General features: G+C 40.7%; 1 protein-coding gene across 2 annotated transcripts; it reads left to right on the top strand.

Annotated features, from left to right (window-relative positions):
- The first annotated feature begins 1092 nt into the window (after nucleotides 1–1092).
- LOC122882438 (rho-related GTP-binding protein RhoA-D) lies at nucleotides 1093–23884 on the top strand. 2 transcript variants are annotated; one of them, XM_044209794.1, is made up of 5 exons: nucleotides 1093–1248; nucleotides 17155–17310; nucleotides 20338–20458; nucleotides 21499–21629; nucleotides 21740–23884. In XM_044209794.1, the coding sequence occupies exons 2-5, from the start codon at nucleotides 17155–17157 to the stop codon at nucleotides 21911–21913; spliced, it is 582 nt and encodes a 193-aa protein (XP_044065729.1). In that variant the 5' UTR covers nucleotides 1093–1248; the 3' UTR covers nucleotides 21914–23884. The 2 variants fall into 2 exon arrangements, with proteins under 2 accessions (XP_044065729.1, XP_044065730.1); XM_044209795.1 differs by lacking the exon at nucleotides 1093–1248 and adding an exon at nucleotides 12792–12824.
- Nucleotides 23885–23923: the final 39 nt, after the last annotated feature.

Below are 23923 nucleotides of genomic sequence, written 5' to 3' on the forward strand. Positions count from 1 at the left end.
TGGGAAAAAAAGTGCAAAAAGTGTTGACGGTGGTGTGCTGGGTCTGGTAACAGCTCACAAAAATAAGAAATAACTTAATTAATTCTCAGAAAGACTCTCTCACTGTGCTAAACACACACATACTTACACTTTTTTTTTGTCTCAGTGCTGAGTCCAGCAGGTACAGAAGTATCACCTGAGATGTCAAAATGTTCAATTTTGACCTCAAAATGTTGTACTACGTTTAATGTTTTCACATTTTAAATTGGCAGTGCCAGAGTAGCAATTTGACTGACATCCATATTGTTTATTGTTTATTATACTTCATGGTATTACAAAGTAGACATTTAGTATGGAATTGGGACACAAAGTAGAATGGGTTTGTTTGATACTAGGGATCCCTTTTTGGAAAATATAGTAATCCTATCATACATTTTAAGGAAATTTAAGAATTATGAGAGCAAAACATAGAAAAACAACACAACGTACATAAACTTACTGTATGTAAATATTAGTCATTTGTCAATAGACATCTGGTGTGATATTCAGTATGACGTGTTTGAGAGGGAAACTGGCAGAGAGCATGCAAGCCATGTCCAAAATGTTGACAACATTAAGATACTGCACAAAACTGTTTGGCTTGTAAATTCTTAAAATGGGCTTTTTTCTTTATAATAATGCCAAGGCAGCACAAAGATGAAAAGATGTTGCATTATTTCTTCAAGAAATTAGTACTATCATGGTTACTACAGGAGCTGAAATGAGTAATCGATTGATCAACCAACAGGAAATTAATCAGCAACTATTTTGACAATCGATTAATCGTTTCAGTCATTTCTCAAGCAAAAATATCAAACATTTTCTGGTTCCCTGTTCTCAAATGTGAGGATTATCATAAATATTAGCAAATTGAATATATATGGGGTTTGGGCAGTTGGTCAGATAAAAAAAAGGTATGTGAATAGGTTATGATGAGCTCTGGGAAATTATAATGGGCATTTTTCACTTTTTCCTATATTATATATACAAAGCAAGTAATCAATTAATCGAGAAAATAATCGTTAGTTGCAGCCCTATTACTACTGAGCGTCCGAGGAAATGGTAAGTTTCCGAGGGGGACCTTGAATGCAACATTATGGGAGGGTCTTGTGAGTATCAGTTTGGTCGCTTCCTTGGCCGCTCACCCTGATTACTGCTGCTTCAAGGGAAGGGCGACAGCAGGAGGGGAACACGGAGGTCTTTGGCATTTAAAAGCACACTGTGGGAAAGGTAAGAGAACAAAGTGGCCTTTTGTTACTTTCATTTCATTTTACAAGCGCCGAAGAGATAGTAAAGCGAGTTTGAGGTTTGAAGGAAAAGTAGGCTAGTTTAACGACCACCGCTCTCAGAAGACACGTTAATGAGGCGAGATACCAGCAGCAGCTCGGCGAGTTGAAACCTGTTACTTGTTTAGAAGTTTTCCGGCGGAATGGCAGAAGTGTTTCGACGTGTGGGTGATAGAAACGTAAAGGAAAAGTATCATAAACTGGGGACACTCCCGTTTTGTTCTATCCAGCCACATCCTGACGGAGATATGGATCATATCAGCCTTCTTACCACACAAACCCAGCCCTTTCTCTACACATAATATACTTGATTGCGTAATTTAATTATATGGACTTAAGCTGTGTAGGCAGGCAGAGCCGATCTTTACTCGCTGTAAAAAAGTTGATCGCCTCTTTCTCCTCGGAAACCTGTTTGGCCAGTAAACGGGAGCTGGTGGTATCGGATGTTTTTCCTCTGGACAGGGATTCTTGGAAAGCAAAACATATCAAAACACTTTAAGGCTAACCGAGTGCGTGACCTTTTTTCTTTTGGTTATGTGCTCAAAAAGTCTATCCTCTTCCCCTGTTCTGAATAACTGTCAAAACATTAGTCTGCCCCGAGGAAATTCCTCTCTCCGAGTCACCACACCCTTGTTGTGCTGCTCTGCTCCTGTAGCGCAGACCTTCATATATCTCTCACAGGCTTGTTCCCTTGTCTTGGGTTGTTCCCCATAGCAAAAATGCACTACCGGTATTTGGCGTGAACCAAAGCGAAACCTGTCATGCATCAACTGGACTACCCCCATTTGTGTTTCTGCACTGTCACACGCACACACACACAGGATGTTAAAGGGCAGACACATATCCAGGAGAAGAATACATAAAATATTTCTTCATAGCCTGTATGTGTGAATTCTTGAAGTGTTTGTGTGGCTACTAAAGGAGAAAGTATGATGTCATTGTAGCTGAACAGCTGATTGCTGACCAAGCTGTTTGCAGGTAGTGGCCAGAAGTGGAAGTGTTACCCACTGGTACACACAACACAAATCAGTGACAATGCAGTGGCAGGAAATGTTGTGGAACTCTCCAGTCAGAATCAGCTTCATTGCCAAGTAGGTTTACACATAGGAGGAATTTGCTTTGGTATTTTGGTGCCTGACATACATAGTATATATAAAGTATGAAGAAACATAAAGCAAGTACTGCAGGTCAAAAATAACTATAAAAGTGACAATATGATATTAAAGAATATTAAAAGAAATATTATGAGAAAATAATAATAAAGAATATGTACAATATGACTGTTATTTAAATTATAGTGTGTGCAATACACTATACGCATTTACATGTGTGTGCAAAAGTTTGCAGTATTAATGTATAACGGGGGGCGCCACGGACTCCACAGTGTCAACATGGGAGTCACACGGGGGGGGATGGTGGGGCTTGGCTGTTTCTGAAATCCACAACCATCTCCACTGTCTTAAGGGCATTAAGCTCCAGGTTGTTCTGACTGCACCAGGTCACCAGGTGGTCAATCTCCCACCTGTAGGCGGACTCATCCCCATCAGAGATGACCCAGTGAGGGTGGTGTCGTCCGCAAACTTCAGGAGCTTGACGGACTGGTGATTGGAGGTGCAGCTGTTGGTGTACAGGGAGAAGAGCAGAGGGGAAAGAACGCAGCCTTTGGGGGCAACCGGTGCTGATGGTCCAGGAGTCTGAGACATGTTTCCCCAGCCTCAAGTTGTGCTTCCTGTCGGACAGGAAGTCTGTTATCCACCTGCAGATGGAGTCAGGCACATTCAGCTGGGAGAGCTTGTCCTGTAACAGAGCTGGAATCCACTAATTCTGGTGTAGGTTCCTAAAGACTCCAGGTGCTGGATGATGAAGTAGAGGGCCATGTTTACTGCATTGTCTACAGACTGTTGGCTCTGTAGGCGGACTGCAGGGGGCCCAGAAGTGGGTATGTGATGGCCTTGAGGTGGGACAACACAAGGCACTCAAAAGACTTCATTACTACAGAGGTCAGGGGGATGGGTTTGTAGTCAGTAAGTTCTGTGGTCCTTGGTTTTTTGGGAACGGGGATGATCGTGGAGGATTTGAAGCAGACTGGCACATGGCATGACAGCTGATCGGCATTGTGCTTCAGGGTGGATGGAGAGACTGGTCCAGCTGTTTTGCAGGGTTCTGCCTCCTAAACAGTCTGTTAATGTCCCTCTCCAGGATGGAGAGAGTCGTTGTTGCAGTAGGGGAGGGGGGTGGGCCTCTGGGGTGGTTAGTTGTGGAGAGGCCCAGACCTCTGCTGAATTGGGGGAGGTAGTGGGCTGAAGCTGGTGGATGGGGTTGCGGGGGATGGTGTCAGGACTGTCCCATTGTCTTTCAAATTGACAGTAGAACTCATTCAGTTGGTTGGCCTGGCGTAAGTCGTTAATGGAGTGGAGGGGCTTAGGAATGTAGTTGTTGTTCTGTCTGAGCCCCCTCCAGACAGAAGCACAGTCGTGGGTTAAGCACTCCTTAAACCTGTCCCTGTCTCCACTCCTGAACGCCTTTTCAGAATCAGAAATACTTTATTGAGGGGAAACTCTTTTGTTACAGCAGCTCGCCTTTACGTCAGTGCACACAGAAATAGAAGTACTAGCAAAAAATATAATACACTATAATACAGGTCAAAAAATAAATTAAGTATCAAGTGGGTATAAGTATAAAATAAAATAAGTGTGAAGTACCAAGTGGGTTTACCGGTTGATGATAATAATACGGTATAAGGTAATAGTGCATGAACTGTCAAGTTAAGTGTAGCTTATTAAGGTTATAATGAGACGGAGGATATTGCACAGCATTAATAGCGGTATGAGCAATATCAATATCAATAAATAGGGAATTTTTAAACTAAAATATTGCACAGGAGTATTACACAGAATATTGCACAATTATGTCAAGTATTGCAGAGATGTAATGATCAATGTCCAGTTTAATGACTTCATACAGACTGACACTTAGAGGGAGGAGTTAAAGAGTTTGATGGCCACAGGCAGGAATGACTTCCTGTGGCGCTCTGTGGTGCTTTTTGGGGGGATGAGTCTTCCGCTGAAGGTACTCCTTTGCTTGACCAGCACGTCATGGAGTGGGTTGGAGACACTGTCCAAGATGGCATGTAGTTTGGCCAGCATCGTCCTCTCTGACACCACCGCCAGAGAGTCCAGCTCCACCCCCATTTCCTTTTCCAACCTTAGCTGTCTGAGTTTAGCTGTGAACCAGGGTTTGTTGTTGTTGTAACTCACCCTGGTGCGTGATGGTACACAGCAGTCCTCACAGAAGCTGATGTATGATGTCACAGCCTCCGTGAACTCATCCAGACTGTTGGTAGCAGTCCTGAAAACATCCCAATCAAGTAGTCCAAGCACGCCCGAAGGTCCTCCGTAGCTTCACTGGTCCACTGCTTTGATGTCCTCACAACAGGTTTACAGAGCTTTGCCTGCCTGTATGCAGGAATCAGGAGGACCATGACGTGGAGCGCTGTGCGTCCTGCGTGCTGCGGTGGAATGTAAACACTGACCAGAATGAATGAAACAAACTCACAGGGGGAGTAGAAGGGTTTGTTAAGTTGGGGCGCACAAGCGCACCGGCACGCCTCCTCTCCTTCATCGTTTCACTGCATGAGCAAGGGTGAGAGCACCTTTGACCAGAATGTCTAATAATTCCACTGATGGAAGCAGAAATAAGTCTGCTGGTGTAGTTCCCGTGATGTTCATGAGCTCTTCTCTGGTGAAAGAGCGCCGGGTATCACAGCAGAAAAGTGAATTTACAAGCAGACAAAACAATGGGCACCAAAACACAGAGGCAGCCATCCGTGGTGCCATCTTGCACACCATCACCGTCTAGACTACATTAACATAAAAGCCGAAGTCATAATGTCTGCTGCTAATAGGTGATGTAATCCAGAGCCCCTCTGTGTGAAGTGGGCTAGCACATACAAATACTGTAGATGGTGGGATATATTCCTATGCAGAAAAGAAAAAGACCACACACACACACAGAGGAATCCTTGCAAAAATGTAATTAGAGAAATTAATTAGAGAAATGATGAAGTTGAATATCTCTGATCAAAACATTGACTAATTAAATGTTTTGCAAGGTTTTCTGAGCACGTAGTGTATAAACAAAGCCCAAATTAAATATATTTCTCAGTTATGGAACAATATTGTAGGACTACTGCTACACCGGACTACACAACAAAATATGCAGAAAAAACGTAGTAATGTAAATATGATGACCAACCAAGTCAAAACAACCATAGTAGGGCTATCATTGTTGATAAATCTGACAATTATTTCCTCGATTAATAGTTTGGTCTATATAATGTCAGAAAATAGTGACAACTGTCCAAAAGCCAAATATATTCAGTTTACAATGATATGGAACAAATAAAAGCAGGAAATCCTCACATTGCAGAAGCTGGAACCTGAGAGTGATTGGTGTCTTAGCTTCAAAGATGACTTAAACGTTAATCAATCAAATCAATTAACAAAGTAGTTACCAATTGGTTTTCAGTTGATTGATTAATCAACTCATCGTTTCAGCTCCAAACCATAGGTCATTTCACTAGTAGTTTAATAAAATAGCAACATCATAACATCATGATTTTCTGCAGTGTTTTATACTGGAGGTGGGCCACCAAATGAGTACACTTTTCTTAAACATGGTATCATCCTTTTAGGGAAAAAGAACAATCTATATTATGTCAATAATTTAAGCTGATTAACTTTATAGTTTTGAATCGGGACCCTCAGTATTTGGATCGAATAGCTCGTGAAAAATAAGGTGGGCCGAATTTAGAAGGCTACCAACTGTTATTTCAGCATGCCAGATACATATTTAATCAACATTTAGGTAAATATAAGTATCAGGCTTGGTGTCAGCTGATACCCAGTATTAAAGGACTCGGATCTGGGCCAAAAAGAACGTGATTGGGACATCCCCGCAAATATCCTAATTTTCTAATTAAAATAAGAAGACATGTTGTCTCTTATTGACTAAATTCACATTGTGATAGTGTATCTTCCATCTCTAGCATATGAGCTCTTAATCGTTTCTTCTTGCCGTATTGAGGTCATCACAAAAAACAGCTGAATAGTTCAGTAGGTCAGTACAACAGCCTTCAGCCCAACTCAAAAGCTCCATATATTCCAGGATCGCTAGAGGCCATTTCACCCTGGTGCTGCGCCTCATTTTGTTCCCCTTGGCATGCTCTCTACTGCTGACCTGCTATAAGTGTTTTATTTATCGCCTATTGTATGTGCCAGCCCGAGCTCCAGAGATGGTGAACATAGGAAGTACGCTTAAAGTAGTTCTCCCAAGCAAAGAGTTAGGAGGAAGTGTATGGACAGAAGGGGATTGCTCAGATGGCAGTTTTTCCATCCCTACAGCTCACACTCATACTATGGCAAGCTGCTGGTATGTGCGTTGCTAATCTGTAGGTGCTTATCAGCTGAGGTGTTCAAACACAATGCTCCACAGTATCCTGTCTTAGATTAGTCTGGACAACTTTCCATCAACGGTGGTTTCCAAAGAGGCCAGTGTCAATGAAAACTAATTTGACTTCAGTTTCTTTTACACAGAGAACACAGGAAAACGCTGAGTTTAGGCTTTCTAACTGTTTCTATTTCCTAGTTATCTGACAGAGGGTGACAAACATGTCTGCAGGGAAAATTGTGTCTGTAGACTGTAGGTGTGTATCACACATAGACAGCATGCTGACGATAAAATCCTCTTGGGGGGGGGGTTAGTCTCTGGGAGAGTTTCCTGTTTGGATCTTGGTGCTTGCAGTTTCAGGAAGTCCCTAAAAGGACAATTCAGAAAGCTAAACATTTCTTCTGAGTTACATTAGTAGATGGGTTCTGATTTCTATTTTGGACCCAGTTCCCGTTTGGCAAAATACCCAGATTTATTATGCTCAGACACTAACAAAGCTCTTATCAAACCTTTTATCTCTTATTAGCAAAGAGCAATGGAAAACATATAGGTAGCAGACTTCTCATTTTTAGCTGACTGTCGCTGGTTAAAACACCACCTGCGGCAAATAAAATCGGCTGTAGCTAATCATTAGTTAATTCTGTAACGGCTACAATGAAAAGTTTGGCTGTTCTCTGGTTAATGTGCTCTCTGCCGTCTGTATTCAGCCAAAGATTGTTTGTGAAAGGACACATCTCTCTGTTAACGCCACTGTACGACTGTGAGTGGACTATGCATTTTTGTAGTTCAGGAGGGATCAACAGAGTGGCGACTGTTCTGATTTTCGATTTGATCAAATGCTACTGAGCCCCATCCCTAAGCGCCCTGACACTTAACATAGCTGTAAGGTACAGATGGACTGGACAGATGAGAAAAACTGTCGAGGTGTTGGGGGTGGTGACCATATCCAGGCTGCGTACATGTATTTCAGCTTTCATTTGTGCTGCGTGAGCCGGAAAGGAGGAATGCAGCACCCTAAGGATACGCAACATTAGCTCCTTGATGGTGACATCACACTGCAACACAGAGAGAGAGAGAGAGAGAGAGAGAGAGAGAGAGAGGGAAAGGATGAGACAAGGACAGATTGAGAACAAGAGACTGGAGGAGGATGGGTAGAAGAGAGGGAGCGAAAGGAACAAATAATAAGAAACAGGGTACAATCAAGTCCTGCTAAGACGGCGTGTGTCCGTAAATATGCACACTTTATAAGCTTGTAACAGCAGCCTGTGCGAAAGTCTTGGAAAGCAGAAATACATTCATGATTTCTAACCAAATCCTGATTAGCTCAGTTCCCAATCCACTCCATGACTAATTCATCCGTTTATTATATTTCATACTCATGGAATATTAATCAAAGGCTTACCTAATACACATTGGTATGTTTTAAGTTTCTCTGTATCTGTTGCTTGTGCTACAGCACGCTCATGTTCTAGTTTTGACCACCACACCTCAGGGGCTCAGGGGCGGATGAAAGGATAATTCTGTGTGATATTTCCCTCTTTCGTCCTCTGCTCTGAGCTGAGCTGTGTGCACTGTGATAAACTGGGCTGGTGGAATCTCAATGGCTCTGTCCTATTTTGGGCTCCAACTAGGTTCTCTGACTTTAGCTGCTTCCCTGGCCTGGATCCTGAGCAGCCACTTCAGGTCTCAAGTTTGATTCAACCTTGAAAATTTGAGCTTGGCTTCAACTTCTCTACAAACATTTATTTCTCTAATCCAGCCTCAGTCAAAAGGTTGTTATGTTTTGTAAGGAGAGAAAGAAAAAATCTGATCGAACAGTAGTACTACAGTAGTAGTAGTATTTTCTATCTACATCCTAATCAAGTTTTTTTTGCGCCCCCGTTTCCAATCAGTTTGATCCAGTATGTATATATTTTAATGATATATTTAATTTGTTTCTCCCTACATAATGCAGCTCCACAGTGCACACTTAGCCTTAAGTAGGTCTAAACGAAAATTAATAAAGCAGTACTTGTCAACTAAATAGCTCTGCGTTAAGAGAGTACAGCCTGCGTCTCCCTAAATGTTTTCCTTTTTAAAGGGGATCTTCACCGATTTTACACATCAAAGTCTGTTTACAGGTCTTGGGGAATACTACTGCATATGTGAAAAAAGTTGTATAAAGCCTTTCATGGCTCCAGTCTGATAATTGCCAAGTGAGGTCACTTGTTAGTAGAGCCCGACCAATATGGGATTTTTGAAACTGATACTGATTGTAGAGGGGAAACATTCACAGATACGGCAGCCGATATATTGAATTTTTGAGCTGGGATGAAAGTAGACCTTTTCTATGTGGATTGTGCACCTATTTTGCACTGATATGCCTATGCAAAGGAGGTTGAAGGAGAAGGTTGCTTTCTTAAACAAATACATGTACACATTGAGTAAATAAAGAATAAATAAAAATAAAGTAAACAGGTTATAAACGTTGAGGGGAAATGTTCAATGTATCCGGTGAAAAAGCAGGCTCCTGTGACTCCCATATTGGGATGTTATTTATTTACTTTCCAGCATTGCATCTCACCAACTAGGTAACAATGTAGCGTGAAGTCAACGCTCAACAGACTCAAACCACCACCGCACCGTCGTCTGCTGAGCTGCAGAATGATAAAGAGATGCTTTGACGCTTACCTTTCAATCTGCTACTCACTGACAAACTATAGCTGGCTAGCTAACTCGCTAACACTGCAAACAGTTGTGATAAGCATTAGTGATGTGACGGTTGTCAGGGACAGGGTTATATTACAGTTATATTGAAAGGGAAAATGATGGGTTCATTGTTTATTAACTTTCCAGCAAAGTATTTCACAAACTAGTTAGCAACTTACCGCGAACACACCGCTTTAACGCCACTAAAACAGAAATGGTGGTTTTGGGCTGGTTTATAGTTGTAACCATTAGTGAGGTCGCTGTTACATTTCATAACACCAGTTGTGTTATGGTTGTAGCAAGTTCTTGGGAATTGCTTCTTCTCTCATGTCACACTGAATTTACAAGCCTTGTGAAGTATAACAGACCCAAATATGTGACTCACTGTTTGCAGTAAGAGTTGCATTGTGGGTATAATGTTATGATGAGGAAGAAGAAGTTGTGGAATAAAAATGATATCTGATGCATAAATGTTTGTTTTTAAACAACACATTGTGACTTTGACAGTGTAAATAAAATCAGAAAATAGCTGGAATCAGCGCAATTTGTGGAATTCCTACTTTCCTGCAATGAATCGATTAATAAAATAGTTGTAGAGTAGTATTCTGTTGATCGATTAATCGTTTCAGCTAATGTTTTGAATATATTTCTATAGTATTTTGTATGAAGTCTGGGGAGGAGTGTCTGTGTGTATCCGTCGTGGCAGGAAGGTTTGGACAGGATTTAGACAGCCTCAAGCCTTCATGCATGACCAAAACACTGAAGCTGAAATGCAGTTTTCAACCAACAGCAGTTGGCTGCAGTTTTTTAATTTGGACTCACCTCTCCAAAATACATTTTAACCTGCTAGCCTTTGAATCGGCACTGTGTGAACTAGAGCAAGAATTAGGCTTATTTGTAATGTACCACCATCAACAGAACAGCAACAACTTTTGGGCATTTGGGAACAGTAAGGTGTATATAAGCTTAAACATAAATATGAACACACGTGTACTGTATCTTCATGGTAGAGTGGGCGTCATGTATAAACCCCGACCTCAACGTTTCAACCAGGAGAAAGAGAGCGAGAGATACTGGTGGGGGGAGGGACGTTGTGTGTTTAGAAGAAAAAGGGTGAGGGGTGTTGAAAGTGGGTGAGACATTCCTTATAGCTTACGTCACAGTCAGACAGGGTTGTGTGTGAGCATTCAGTGGCCTGTTATTAATCATCATGTGGAATGCATTTTGCTGCTTTGACCAATCAGTGTGTCAATACCTGAACTGCTAACAGTTAACATTTTTGCTCATACGTCACCTGCAAGTGTGCAGCTAGTTTCTGTTTGACGGGATGATCCTGGCAGAGCTGCTTGTGTGACTTTCCAAGGAAAATAAAAACGGGAAGGACATATTTATTAATTTGTGGTCAGATGCAGGTCTGCTGAGCAGCTGAAATCCTGTTATTTTCTTCTTGAAATTCTATATTTACCCTTTTCTGTCCTTATTCAGTAACTTCTGGCAACATGTTTTGTCAAGGTCAGAGATGTTGTATCTACTGCCCTTAGCATTTGGCCAAATAGGGGAAAAGGACTTAACTTGGTGAATTTATGAAACTGAAATCTCCTTTACCCATGTATGTATCTAGACCCTATCTAGCATCACTTGCAGTGATCGCAGTTTTGACTCTTTGCACGCCAAGATTCGAGCAGTTTCTCCATATTTTCCTTGCTGCTCTGTCAAACTGGATGGGAAGGTGAAGTGATACCTTCAGGTCTGTGTAGATTTCCATCTGAGTTAAAGTCCAAGCTTGACTTGGCCACTCAAGTCAAGTTCATGTGGCAAAGAGTCATCTACGTATCATGCCAATGCCTTCAGATCGAAAATAGCCCTCCATTTCAGGTACCATTTGTTTCAGGTACTGGAGAGACATGAAATACGATCTACGAAGTCTAGTTAACAGATCCATGAGTTCCAAGTTTTCTCAGACAAAACACTGCACAGCGGTTTATAGTACTCTGGGACAGGATTTTACAGCGAAAATTATCACGGCGGCAACTAGTTTATCTTTTGTCACCACGATCATGAGGTAAACAGTAGAAATATGCTGTTCATGTTACAAAGTAATTCACCAGGAATGTGCGCTTGCATGTATTTAATTCACACAGCAGCGCCTTGCTGGATGACAGCACATTGCGTTGCAGCAAAAGTTGAGTAGGGTTCCACTTATGTGGTTATGACCACATTCAGGTCAAAAAGCAATTTATAATATTTTGTATAATGTCCTGTAGTTTTTTGTATAATGGGACTGGCCTTGAAGAGAGAAGTATCTCTTATTGTTGGTGGCAGGAAGGTTGGACAGCTTCCCACACAAGAACAAAAATATTGAAGTTTAAATGCAGCAGTCAACAATCAGCAGCATTTTAAATGCCATTGAAACAGAGGCACTTTTTTAATTTGTTTTTTATTTTTTTACCCAAAGCAGCTCTGATTGCATTGCTTGCTCCAGCACATATCATTAATTGAAACAGCTGTTCTCCACACATAGATCATCTACTTACATCACTGTGCGGTTCCACTTTTTTAACGAAGCACAGCGGGACATTTTTCAACAGCTGGCATATCCAAAACAAACCAAGAAAAGATGGAAATCCATTGGACCTTTTTAAATAATATGCATGGATCCATCAATAAATGCCTGGATCAGCTCTTATCCAGTGGATTGTCTCAGGACATCCCTTGTTGTGGTTTTTGCCACACTTAATCACAGTGTAATGAGTAAAACATGTACAGTAACAATGTGGGTGCCTGTTGGTTTTGATCTTTTGAGCTCTTGCCTTAAGCATTTACATACGTCTAATATTCTTGGATCTTATGTTAAAGGCATTTTATCAGCTGGGAAGTTTTGCCCAGTTACTGACGGGAAAACACGCAAATTCTCAGCAATGTACTTTGTACAATGATGCTGCTTGAGTTGGACTGGTACAAGCCTACATGACATTTAATAATATGAGTTTTATTGCTTATAATTAAATACAGTGCAGGGTTGGTGTAAATACTTTGTGTTTGCTGATCCATGTGATTAGAAACTGGTTGATACTTCAAGAAGAGAGTTTCTATCTTACTGTCCCTCTTGGAGCTCACTGAGTGCTTTTTTTTATGCTATTTTTACACCCTACCACTTCTAACAAACAAAACTGCCTAATGTGTTACTAGTGCAGGGGTGAGTCAAATTAGGGAGAAATAAGCGTCTGCGCTGCATGTGCTAGGAATGAGAACTTTGTCCTTTCCTACTCCACACAGGGACAAACATTATGCAAGACAGGATCATTCATTCTAATACACGTGTGAACACGCAGTCTCCTGCACAGTTATACGACCTGTCTCTTCAAGGTTGGTGTGTGCGTGCAGGTACTGTATGTCTCTCTACACTATGACTCAGAATATGGTTTCAGTGCATTTTTGGGTTCCCATTATTCTTTTGTAACACTGAGATTTACGCAGCTGTATGTGACTGGCTTGATCTGTCTCCAATTCATTGCTGCTTTTGAGTGATTTCAATACCACACAGATCTTCATTTAAATTATTTATGTGTAATTGGACTGGGGTTTTTTTCTCTTAAAATGATTTCCCCCATAACACTGACAGAGTCCTACTTACCACAACATAAAATCCAGGGCAGACTTAATTATTGATTGTTGAATATAACACAAATTAGAGTGTCGTAATAGAAAAGTAAATGGCAAAACAATGAATAGCTGCAGGCACTGTAAGATGATATTCTTAGGTGCATTTCACTTGCTTTTAATGAGGTTAATGTAGCCATTGTAATATAATTAATAACATTTAAGTATAATTTTAAGATGCAGTTAAACTCACTTGAAGGCCATGGATGAAAAGTTTCTTAGGTAGTATTGTTTTTATATCCATAATATTCGCATAAAATCGCACAACCTCCACTCTGTTATATGGGTGTCTGCTCTCCATAAATCCTCACACACACTGTAACTATCCTTCAGCAGACTCTTGTTAAAAGGAACATGGAAATCCCACAGTGAGCCCGAGCTGTCTGACTTGGGGGGAAAAGAAGAGCAGGGACTGGTTGTGTTGGATTCCTTGTGCTAATAAAGCTTATTTGAAGTGACCTGAGGGGAGAAACTCAAGGAGGGAGAATGAGAGAAAATGACAAAATGGGTGAATTCCAGTTGTCTTTCCTGTTACTCATTTTCTCTCCTCCCTTACTACTGTTTATGTCTTACCAGGAAGTCACTTAAAGGAAGCAAAGTAAGGAAGTGAGGAAGGCAAATGTGGACAGAAATGGCATGGGAAAATCCACAAAACACATTAAGCACCTGCACCCAACAAATTCTCTGTTAGGTGACCCTGAGGTGAACTGAGGACTTCCTGCAGCTTTGTATAAGAAAAGTCTTGCGCTGTTCTCTTAGCTGAAAAGCTTTTACTGTGAGCCACCAACAGGAAGTGTTAACTCTGCATTAAGAGCATACATATGGATAGTTCATGAGTTAATAGTAAATGCAATGAAACCATAACACACTCTTAAAGAAAATAATTTCTGATGCTCCACAGCTTAACAGCTGGCTACTCACATCTATGTTGTCTGGCACATTTTTTCTTAAACCTAAATGTCACTGAGTGTGGGTTAAAGTCCGACAAGGTTAATGATTAATTGATGTAATGAGTTCAAGTTTTTTCTACTCTTTGATTTATTTTCAATTAGATGTATATTGCGAAATTCTTACATCACCACCTACTTCTTCAATGTACCCAACGTGTATGTTTTTGAGTAGGACTATTCTTATGTTTGGGTTTGAATTCAGTACTAAAAAGAATTATTAATATAGCTAGCTAGTTAGTGTGGCTTTCCTAATCTCATATTTAAGATCTTAATAGTTTAAAAAAAAAACATACTTCCTTGTCCCTCTCGATTAACTCGTTTCATTTTCAAATGTCTTGTTTTGTCAGACCAACAGTCGAAAACCTAAAGATATACCATGTACAGTCACATAGGACAAAGAAAATCAACAAATCCTCACATTTGAGAAGCTGGAACTAGGTCTTGTTTGCCATTTTTACTTGAAAAATGATTAATTGATTATCAGAATTGTTACAGATGAATCTTCTGTTGATCAATTTATAGATTAATTGACTTAATGTTTCAGGTCTATTTGTCTTTCTTCCTTAAACATCTGTGACTACGTATCTCATCTGGCTGGCTTTTTAAAAGATTTGAGGAGCACCGTTGGTCAAGATGTAAACAAGGCATAGTCACTGTAACAGAAAAAAATGTTACTTTTGTTTTATGTTTCTAGTGCAGTGGTTTGATTTTGATATTGTACAGTAAATTCACTAAAAATGCTGATGACATTAGTTATATTTTGTGTGAATATTAAATAACCATATATCATATAAATGTTAAAGTGAGTAGATTCATGTCACATTTGAAGGGTAGCACTGCAGAACACACCTTTTTATAATCAGATCTTATTTAGGGAAGAAGTCCTTGGAGTCCCTGTCCTTGTACTGGCACAGTGTGCACACACATTAATGCAAAGGGAAGGGGCCATTATCCCCCACTAAGCGCCGTGTGCTGCCACTGTAACAGTAGGCAGCATGCTGCGAGGGCTATCGTCGTCAGTAAGCTGCATTATTTTGTCACAGCACAAGATCTGTCGGACTAGACCCTTTTCTGAAGCGTTCTGGGGCTGCACGGTAGCTGTCAATGACGTGTGTGTGTGTGTGTGTGTTTGTGTTTGTGTTTGCATCTTCCCTCTGGCAATGACAGTATGATGTATGGAGCAGCAGCAGCCTGCTATTACAGAGAACAGGTGGCTCTCTCCAGAGACACACTGGCCTGATTTAATGTGTCTTATGGTGAAAATGGTTGCTGTTGTTACAGTTGGTGAAGGTAGAAATGATTGAGGCCAATACAACCTAAGGGGATCAAATGAAGTTTGCCCATTTCACTCTTGAACATACACAAACACCTGGGTCTTCTTGGTTGTCTTTAGGGATCATTTTCTTTTTTAACAAAGTTGAAGAAAATATAATGTATCCTGCAGGGTTTTTCTTAAATGACAGAATAAATTGTTTTGGTCACTCTGTATAGAGGGGCCACCATGCTACCTGTAAGAATTTAATTGGCTTTAGTTTCTATGGAAATTTTGTATCAACAGGACCTTTCCAGCCCACCCACAGACCATTTCAGAGGAACCAACTGTTAAGCATGAATGTGCTACGGGACGGTAAACACAGTTTTGCTGCAAAGTTACTGTTAGGGTTATTACAGTTACTAGTATATCTGTTGGTTTGTTGATCTGGACTGAAAAAAGTATTTTTACAAGTGCTTAGATTTTTTTGCTGTCTTGGGTCACGTCTTGTGTTTTACTCTACATGAAAAGTTGTTTTACTTAATGGCTCGTTAAACAAAAACTGCAATAACTGACTTTTGGTCATTTGGTAGGTGAAACGAGCTATGAACACAACACAGACAAGCCCAACACATAGGCGATCTTGTGAGCCAGCAGTTGCCTATTTACACATCCAGTAGATACAGTGCAACATTATCATTAATTTGGGGTCGTGTTTCCAATGTGAGTCCAATATTCACTTTTTTAGCTCTGTTTTTGGTCTCTACCAACTCCTGAGGGAAATATCTGGCTCTTTAGCTGCTAAATGCTCCACTATGTTGACCAGCTAGTCACTAACTCTGTCGGTCTGATGCTTTGTGCTGAGCAGGTAGTGTACAGTGGGTTTTTATAGGTTTTTCACTGAAAACAGCTGTCTGCTGTGGCCAAAAAGATAAGATAATGAGCTGAAAGACCCTAAAGCTCCCCAGAGCTGAGAACTGCTGTCAGGTGATAATTGTCTGTGGGTTCATCACTGCAAGCGACAACTTTCACATACAAGTAATCATGTGATCCACTGTTAATATAAAACTGTTGATTATAGCTGCTTTAAATAATTAGGGTGTATTTTGCCACCATTTGGATTTGGATGCTGTGTGTGTGTGATGGCAGAGGTGTAGATCTTTGTTTTGGTCCCGGTAGTCTTAGATTGCTGAAAGCTGATGCTGCTGGCAGGCAACCAGTATGTTTTCTCATCACCTACTGCCTTCTCTCCATTATTGTCAGCTTGTGGGAGATGGCTATTGATCTGTGTGTTTGTGTGTGCGCAGCCATAATCCTTCTCTGGCAATTCACTCATATACACACCTTTCAGGGATACAAGCAAAGAGAATGGGAGAGAATTTGTGCGCAATACAGAGGTGTCAACAAAAACCAATAAGAGCTGTAGATCATGTGGCCATAGGGATGTAGAAGTGACACATTAAGGATCGTTTTTAATGTGATTGTGTCAGAAGCGATGTGCAGCAGTGTGTAGAGCACTGAGGCTGCAGCATTCCCAACACTGTGCCTCTCCTCCTGTTCTCTTCCCTCCCACTGATTTTCCAGACCAGTGCTGCGCCCTCAGCCCGACTGTTTTTCACCTCACACACAGGACGCAGCCCAGGAAAGGGAAGAGGGTGCGGCTCTAAAACAGACTTCATCATCTCTTTTTTTTTTTTCCTTGCTCTCACTCTTACTATTTCTGGTTTGATTGTTTCACCTCCGTCCTCTGTTTTGAAGAGACTTGCTTCTCATCAGTTTACTGATTGTTTGGTCATTCTTATGCATCTCAGTCCTTAATATATAAACTAACCCAAGTGTATTCTGTTTGTAGATGGCTGCTATCAGGAAGAAGTTGGTGATAGTTGGGGATGGTGCGTGTGGGAAGACCTGTCTGCTCATCGTCTTCAGTAAGGACCAGTTCCCAGAGGTCTATGTCCCCACTGTGTTTGAGAACTACATTGCTGACATTGAAGTTGATGGCAAACAGGTACTATATCATTTTTATTCCTTTTGGTTAGATGATTATGAATAATTAGCAGTGGTGGAAAGTACAAGTACTCAAGTATTGGGGTGTCACGATTTAGATTCTAAATCGAAATGAGGATCGGCGATTCTCAGAATTTGTTTTTCTTTCTCCACACCCACGCACATCCGGCGCGTGTCCGAAGAAAAAGAAAGCAACACTTCAAAGACGACACCGCGTAGCTTACCGGTAGCCTGCAGCTGCACTTTTCGAGATACCATGGCCACTGCCGAGTCGGAGATGTCAGAGAAACAACAGATCTGGAAAATCCTCCTGATGACAGATTAAAAAAAACTACAGTTTGTAGACAATGTTACACGTGGGTACCATACGCCACCTCAAGCAACACGACAAATATGGCAGGACATCTTCTTAGGAATCATAAACAAATAGATTTGACTGGGAAAAGGACATCATTGACAGGATTAGAAATTTCAGTCTTGGTGGCTTTTTGCAGGTGAGGAAACTCAAACTGTTGTTGTAAAGTACCCTTCTGCCATCTAGTGACTCTTCTGTTTGTTTTTGTGTTTAACAGTTTGTTCCCAACTGACTGGTGAAATAAGTTATTATTACATTTTGCATATATATTGTTATATTATAAATTTGACCATATGGCCTTTAGTGTGGTACATTCCCCCCAAAAAATAATAATAATTATATCACACTTGATGCTATGTAGCCTATCTTTTTAAAGAAGATCGTTACAATTCAAGACTTGATAGTCTAACAATGGCAAAGCCGTCAGTGCTGGAAAAAAATGTTTAAATCGAATTGTGAATGTACAACCGAAAATCAAATCGAATCATGGATTTGGAGAATTGTGACACCCCGACTAAAGTACAGTACTTAAGTATAATTTTGAGTATACTTGAGTATATCCATTTTATGCTACTTTATACTTCTACTCTACTACATTTATCTAATAGCTATAGTTACTAGTTACTTAACAGAATAAGATTAAAACACATATGATAAGCTTATATATTAAAATATAACACATTGGTAAGATTAAACCAGTGGTTCCCAACCATTTGGCTTGTGACCCCTTTAAAAAAAAAAAAAGTCTGGTTGGGACTCCTTGTCACATTTTAGATGTCTGTCTTCCAGAAGAGACATTTCCCCTCTAAACTTCTCAAAATGTTTCATTTAAATAACTGTTTAAGGCCAAAAAATGTCATATTATCTAATATTTCACAAAATATTTCAGTTGTCTTGTGACCCTTTGGAGGGGCGCGACCCCTAGGCTAGAAACCACTGGATATAACTACCTTGTTGTAGTATAAAGTAGTTAAAACTAGCTGCACCTCAGCCAGCTACAACAGTAAAATGCTGCTTACACATTGTTCCATCATTATTAACAATCTAATAATGTCATATATAATAATGTATCAGTCATAGGGGGCATTTTATGGATACTTTTACTTTTGATACTGTAAGGAAATTTTGCTGATAATACTTCTGTACTTCTTAAATAGGATTTCGAATGTAGGACCTTTACTTGTAATGGAGTACCTTTTACATTGTTTTATTGACTCTCATACTCACATCCTTTACTCAAGTAGATCTTCCCACCACTGATAATTAGAGACATTCCTCAGATCAGGCAGGTTTATGTGACACATTAAACTGCTGCTATTACTACTACTACTGCATAAACTGCTGTAGTGTTAAAAATGTGACCCTGTTGGCCCTGGGGGTTGAGAACCACGTGCCATCAAGGCCGATGGGGATAAGTGCGTATTGTAAGCAAGTCCTTGGGTCTTTGCATTGTTACAAAGCAGCAGACCTCCAGCCAAAAACAGGAAATGGATCCGTCCCACCTTCCTGGCCAGCGTTTCCTGTGCTGTATAATACAAAGTTGACTGTACTCCAAGCCTCTCAAGTGTGGTTTTTTAAACTGTATTTGGTGTAGTGAATATGTGTCACTGTTGAACTCACAGCTGGTCCCTACTTATCATTCTCTGATTATAATTAGTTGTGGTTACAACAACTAAGAAAAAAGAAGGCTGAGTTCAGGCAGGCAGCATGGTGGTAAAATAAACTACAGATGAGGATCCTGAGAGACACCTAGTGGTAAAAGAATTTAAAAGCAGCAGAAATGGACACAGCTTTGTCATGGTGTGGTGTTGCACACTTTCCCAGACAGAAGATGTGGTACAGCTCAGTCCACTGTCTCTCATACTGGAAAATGCCCCCGTCTATGCTGGACTATAAGTCAGAAGGCAGTGTGGCTAGCCAGTCCTGCCAAGGTCAGTAGTTTGTCAGCCAACTAGAAAGACTTGGCAAGACATGAGTGTAGGGAGACGTCAGAAAAGTCCAGATGAACAGCTAACATTCTGTAGTTGCTTTCCGGGGGACAATTACGACTGACCCAATTCTCAGCTGTAGTGGGCGAAGATTTCCAGCTGTGATTGTAATGCGGGTGAGGTTACTTTAGAATTAAAACAGCAGGATGCAGGATAGGCTAGGTCAAGATTACAGTTAAAGCTAAACAGTCATTTAGGAGACTTTTACAGTCAAAAGCTACATGATGTATGCATGGTATGACACTTCTAGGCTACTGTGTATAAGACGCTCCTATATGGTGCTTTGGGGTTGCAGTGCATGTGCTACAGCTCTTTTTGAGCTCAAACAAATGATTATTTGCTGGGAATTTGTTTTATCTAGAGCAGGTCAGGCACTCTGGGACTGCTAACAGTTTGATTAACAGCCTGAGAAAAGCCTGTGGGAGCTATCTCCACCTCTGGGGAGTTGCTTTTTAGGCCTGACAGTGGAGGAATGAATTGTTTTAAATCCTCTTTTTCCTTTCTCCTTCCAGTTTTTCTGTCTCTATTCTTGTTGCCCATATTCTCCTTGTCTCTGTTCACTTTCCCCCTCTTCATCCTGCTGTCAATGAAGTGGGAATATCCTACCTTATTTTAATAATGTAAATGAAATTGTGCTCTGTGCTAGCGACCACTTGCATAACTTATTTTGTTCTTTCTTTCTCAGGTGGAGTTAGCATTGTGGGATACAGCAGGTCAAGAAGACTATGACAGACTGAGGCCTCTCTCCTACCCCGACACAGATGTTATCCTCATGTGCTTCTCCATAGACAGCCCCGACAGTTTAGGTAAGGCTGGATACAAATTGCTTACCCATTTAGTAAAACTGTAAGTAACATTTTAGAAAATTGTTGTGTCCCAGTAAAGTAATTTTTCTGGAATTAAAAAGCAAAACTCTTGACATCATACCAGGGTTTCATTAGACTTGACATAGAAAGAAGAGTGTAAACCTGATTTAAAATATTGATTAAAAAATAAAAAACTATTTATTTTTGACCTTGTGTAGTTAGGGTACTGGTTATGTTCCTTCAGTTTGGGCAGAATTTAATTTGTTTTTCAACAATTGAGAAGAAGCTAGACATGAGCATGATTAAATTAATACAGGTTAGTCTGCTTTCCTGTTCTGGTTTAGTAACACAAGTCAGTAAATTAAGAAATTCCACACATGACTGTTTCATACAGCAATTTAAATTGGGAAGTTACAACTTAAATACAGTAAAAAGTAAATTTTAATTTTCAATTAGAAGTTGATTGAACAATAGAGTCATTAGAGTATCCAAGATTGACCTACACTTGATTGACTCTGATTAGTGTATCCTTAATAGAGACTCTTAAGGGTTTTAATACAGTTGTTTCCACATTAAATGAGAACAAGATGAACACATTTCCAGACTATAACCTAGCTGCTATTGTCATGTGGGGCTCAAGAATATGATGGCATTCTCTGGAAGCATACACAGAATATGACACATGTATTTCAGGCTAGGATCTGGGTGTTCTTGGCCCTCAAAAACCAGATCAAACATAAAGAAAATGTCTTGTTTACAAAGACTTCAGCCCTTGGGCTTTCTCCCACAGTGTGTTGATATGGGCAATGCCACAGATGGCATGCCCACTCTATCGCTGCTTGGCATCTCCTTCTAGACAGCACAGATTTTGGCTAGCAGACACAGCCATGTATCAGGGAGGAGTCAGTGACCTCTCAATGTTTATGTCTGTACAGTCCCAAGGGAAATGACAACGCCTCTCCCAACTGTCCTTGTAGGGAGAAAAGTCTGGAACTTACTGTACAGTGACTTGAGTTGTTTTTTTTTTTCCCCATTCCCAGAGAACATTCCCGAGAAATGGACACCTGAAGTGAAACACTTTTGTCCCAACGTCCCGATCATTCTCGTGGGTAACAAGAAGGACCTTAGGAATGATGAACACACACGCAGGGAGCTGGCCAAGATGAAACAGGTGTGTGTTTCTGTATGCATTTGTGTTACTTATCCCAAAACTCATCTCCCTGTCTAATGTCTAAACCTGCAGCTTCCTTTTAACCCACTGTCTGTACATTAAACCTCCAGGAGCCGGTTAAGCCTGAGGAGGGCAGAGACATGGCCAACCGCATCAGTGCCTTTGGCTACCTGGAGTGCTCCGCCAAGACCAAAGATGGTGTGCGGGAGGTGTTTGAGATGGCCACCAGAGCAGCGCTGCAGGTCCGCAAGCGCAAGAAGAGGGGTGGCTGCCAGCTACTGTGAAGGGACGGAGTTTGTTGGCCAATCAGCACCTGAGGGAAGACCCCCCACACACACACGCAGAGCAAACTTAAGAGAAACCTTAAATCAATGGCTTCCGTGGACTATACTTACTTCACAGATGCAGAAATGCCACAGGAGAATATGAAAGACTGACACACCTGTTTAAATCAAAACAAATCAGCTTTTTCTTTTAACTCTATTTCCTCTGCTACTCACACACTGTTTTGTTTTCTGTTTGTTTGCTGTTTTGTTTTCCTCCACCAGAATACCAGCCTGTTTGTGTGAAGGACCTGTCCCTTCCTCCTATATGAATGTATGTTTGTATTTATATGTGCGTATACTTTACAAATATATCATGCGTCTGGCTCTGTGTTAAGATTGTTTACAGAGAAGGGTCTTGTAGCTCACATGCTCACTGACTATCTTGTTCTCAGCTCACGGCTACAAGTTGCAGACAGTTTTAGAGTTGCTTTAATTAGTATGGAACCCCTGCTTCTCTTGAACCTGCATGTACCACTCAGTCTCCTTTTTTATACATCAGCTTCAGTCACAATCTACCTATTTCTCATAGCACTATTAATTTTACACCCTTAAAGTCCTGTTTCACCAACTGCTGAGTCAGCAGATCTCTGTTTCCCCCAGATTTATATTCTGATATAAAGGACTAAATTTAGAGTTTGTTCACATGGCATTAATCCACAGAAACCTACATAAACTGAAGCAGCAGCGACTATTTGTGTGGAGAGGTTTTGGACTGCACCTTGCTGTGTCTCTCTCCCATGGCGATAGCTTAAACTGGCACTGGAGACAGTGGTCTATTGTCATGGACACAATACTCTGAGTCACGCTCACACTGGCTCTGAAAGATCTGCCTGTACCAAGACATCACCAACGCCTTCCCCAAACAAGCCTCCTGTCTGAACTCTGTACTGTTGATTCAGATCCAGTGTACAGTCATTATGCATCACTGTATACTGATTTTGATAAAAGTGCATACTGATTTTGATAATGGATGCATACAGCCGTATTGATATTGAGACAGATTACAGACCCATTCTGTGTATACATTTTTAATAAAATTTCTAACTGACAACTTGATTGACAGCTCAGACTTTATTACAAATGTGCCTCAGTTTGGCTCACCACCAGTAGCTCTCTTGACTATTTGAAATTGGTGCTTTGTTGGTGCGTAATAGGCCTTTATATAACACACAAGGGACATTCCTTGAAATGTGATTGGAAGAACAAGGATATCGGAGTGGTAGCCAGTGTCCGGTCAAAATGTTTATCTAGGTATCCCTTAAAGATCATTCAAATGGGGCCAACTGATAAACAGAGGATGTGTATGTCTGGGAACAATTGTGGTGTGTTTGGGCTCAAAACTTAAATGGTAAATTTGACTTTTTTTTTTCCACACCAATGCTTCATAAAGGTGCTTTTTCATAGATTTTAACAAGAAATTGCAACAGAATTGAGATGAAAAGCCAGAGAGCAACTTTGTCAGTGGCCGCAACCACAATTCAAACTTAAGTAATTTTCTCTAGATGTGTATTCTCATCACTAAGTGACAGAATCATCAAACCACCTCATCTTCTTGCATGCAGCCCTCTGATGCAGTTAGTGTATGTTTCTGTATCATGGCTGGAGAAAAGAGATGCGGTAAATATCACATAACAGGTCCTGTCATGGAAGAGCCCTGAACACAATAAGTGTATTTAATGGTCCCTATATTGATCTTACCACCATTATAAGCTACAACTGTGGTGATCTTTCTTTTATCCGGTACATTCAGATCCATAGACGTCAGAATGTTGTGGGCTTGGGCTAATTCCTGGACAGTGCCTCTATGTATGTAACATCAAACGCCATAGTTCAAGAGAAAATGTTGATTGTGACGACGTTTTACAAACAGGAGTGGGATGTGTTGAATGTCTGGATGAGACATGTTAATAAAGTATTTTTGAAATACTATGTAATACTTAACTGATTTGGTTTTGCTTGCATTAAATT

This window comes from Siniperca chuatsi, linkage group LG10 (assembly GCF_020085105.1).
Source record: "Siniperca chuatsi isolate FFG_IHB_CAS linkage group LG10, ASM2008510v1, whole genome shotgun sequence".
Lineage (NCBI taxonomy): Eukaryota > Metazoa > Chordata > Actinopteri > Centrarchiformes > Sinipercidae > Siniperca > Siniperca chuatsi.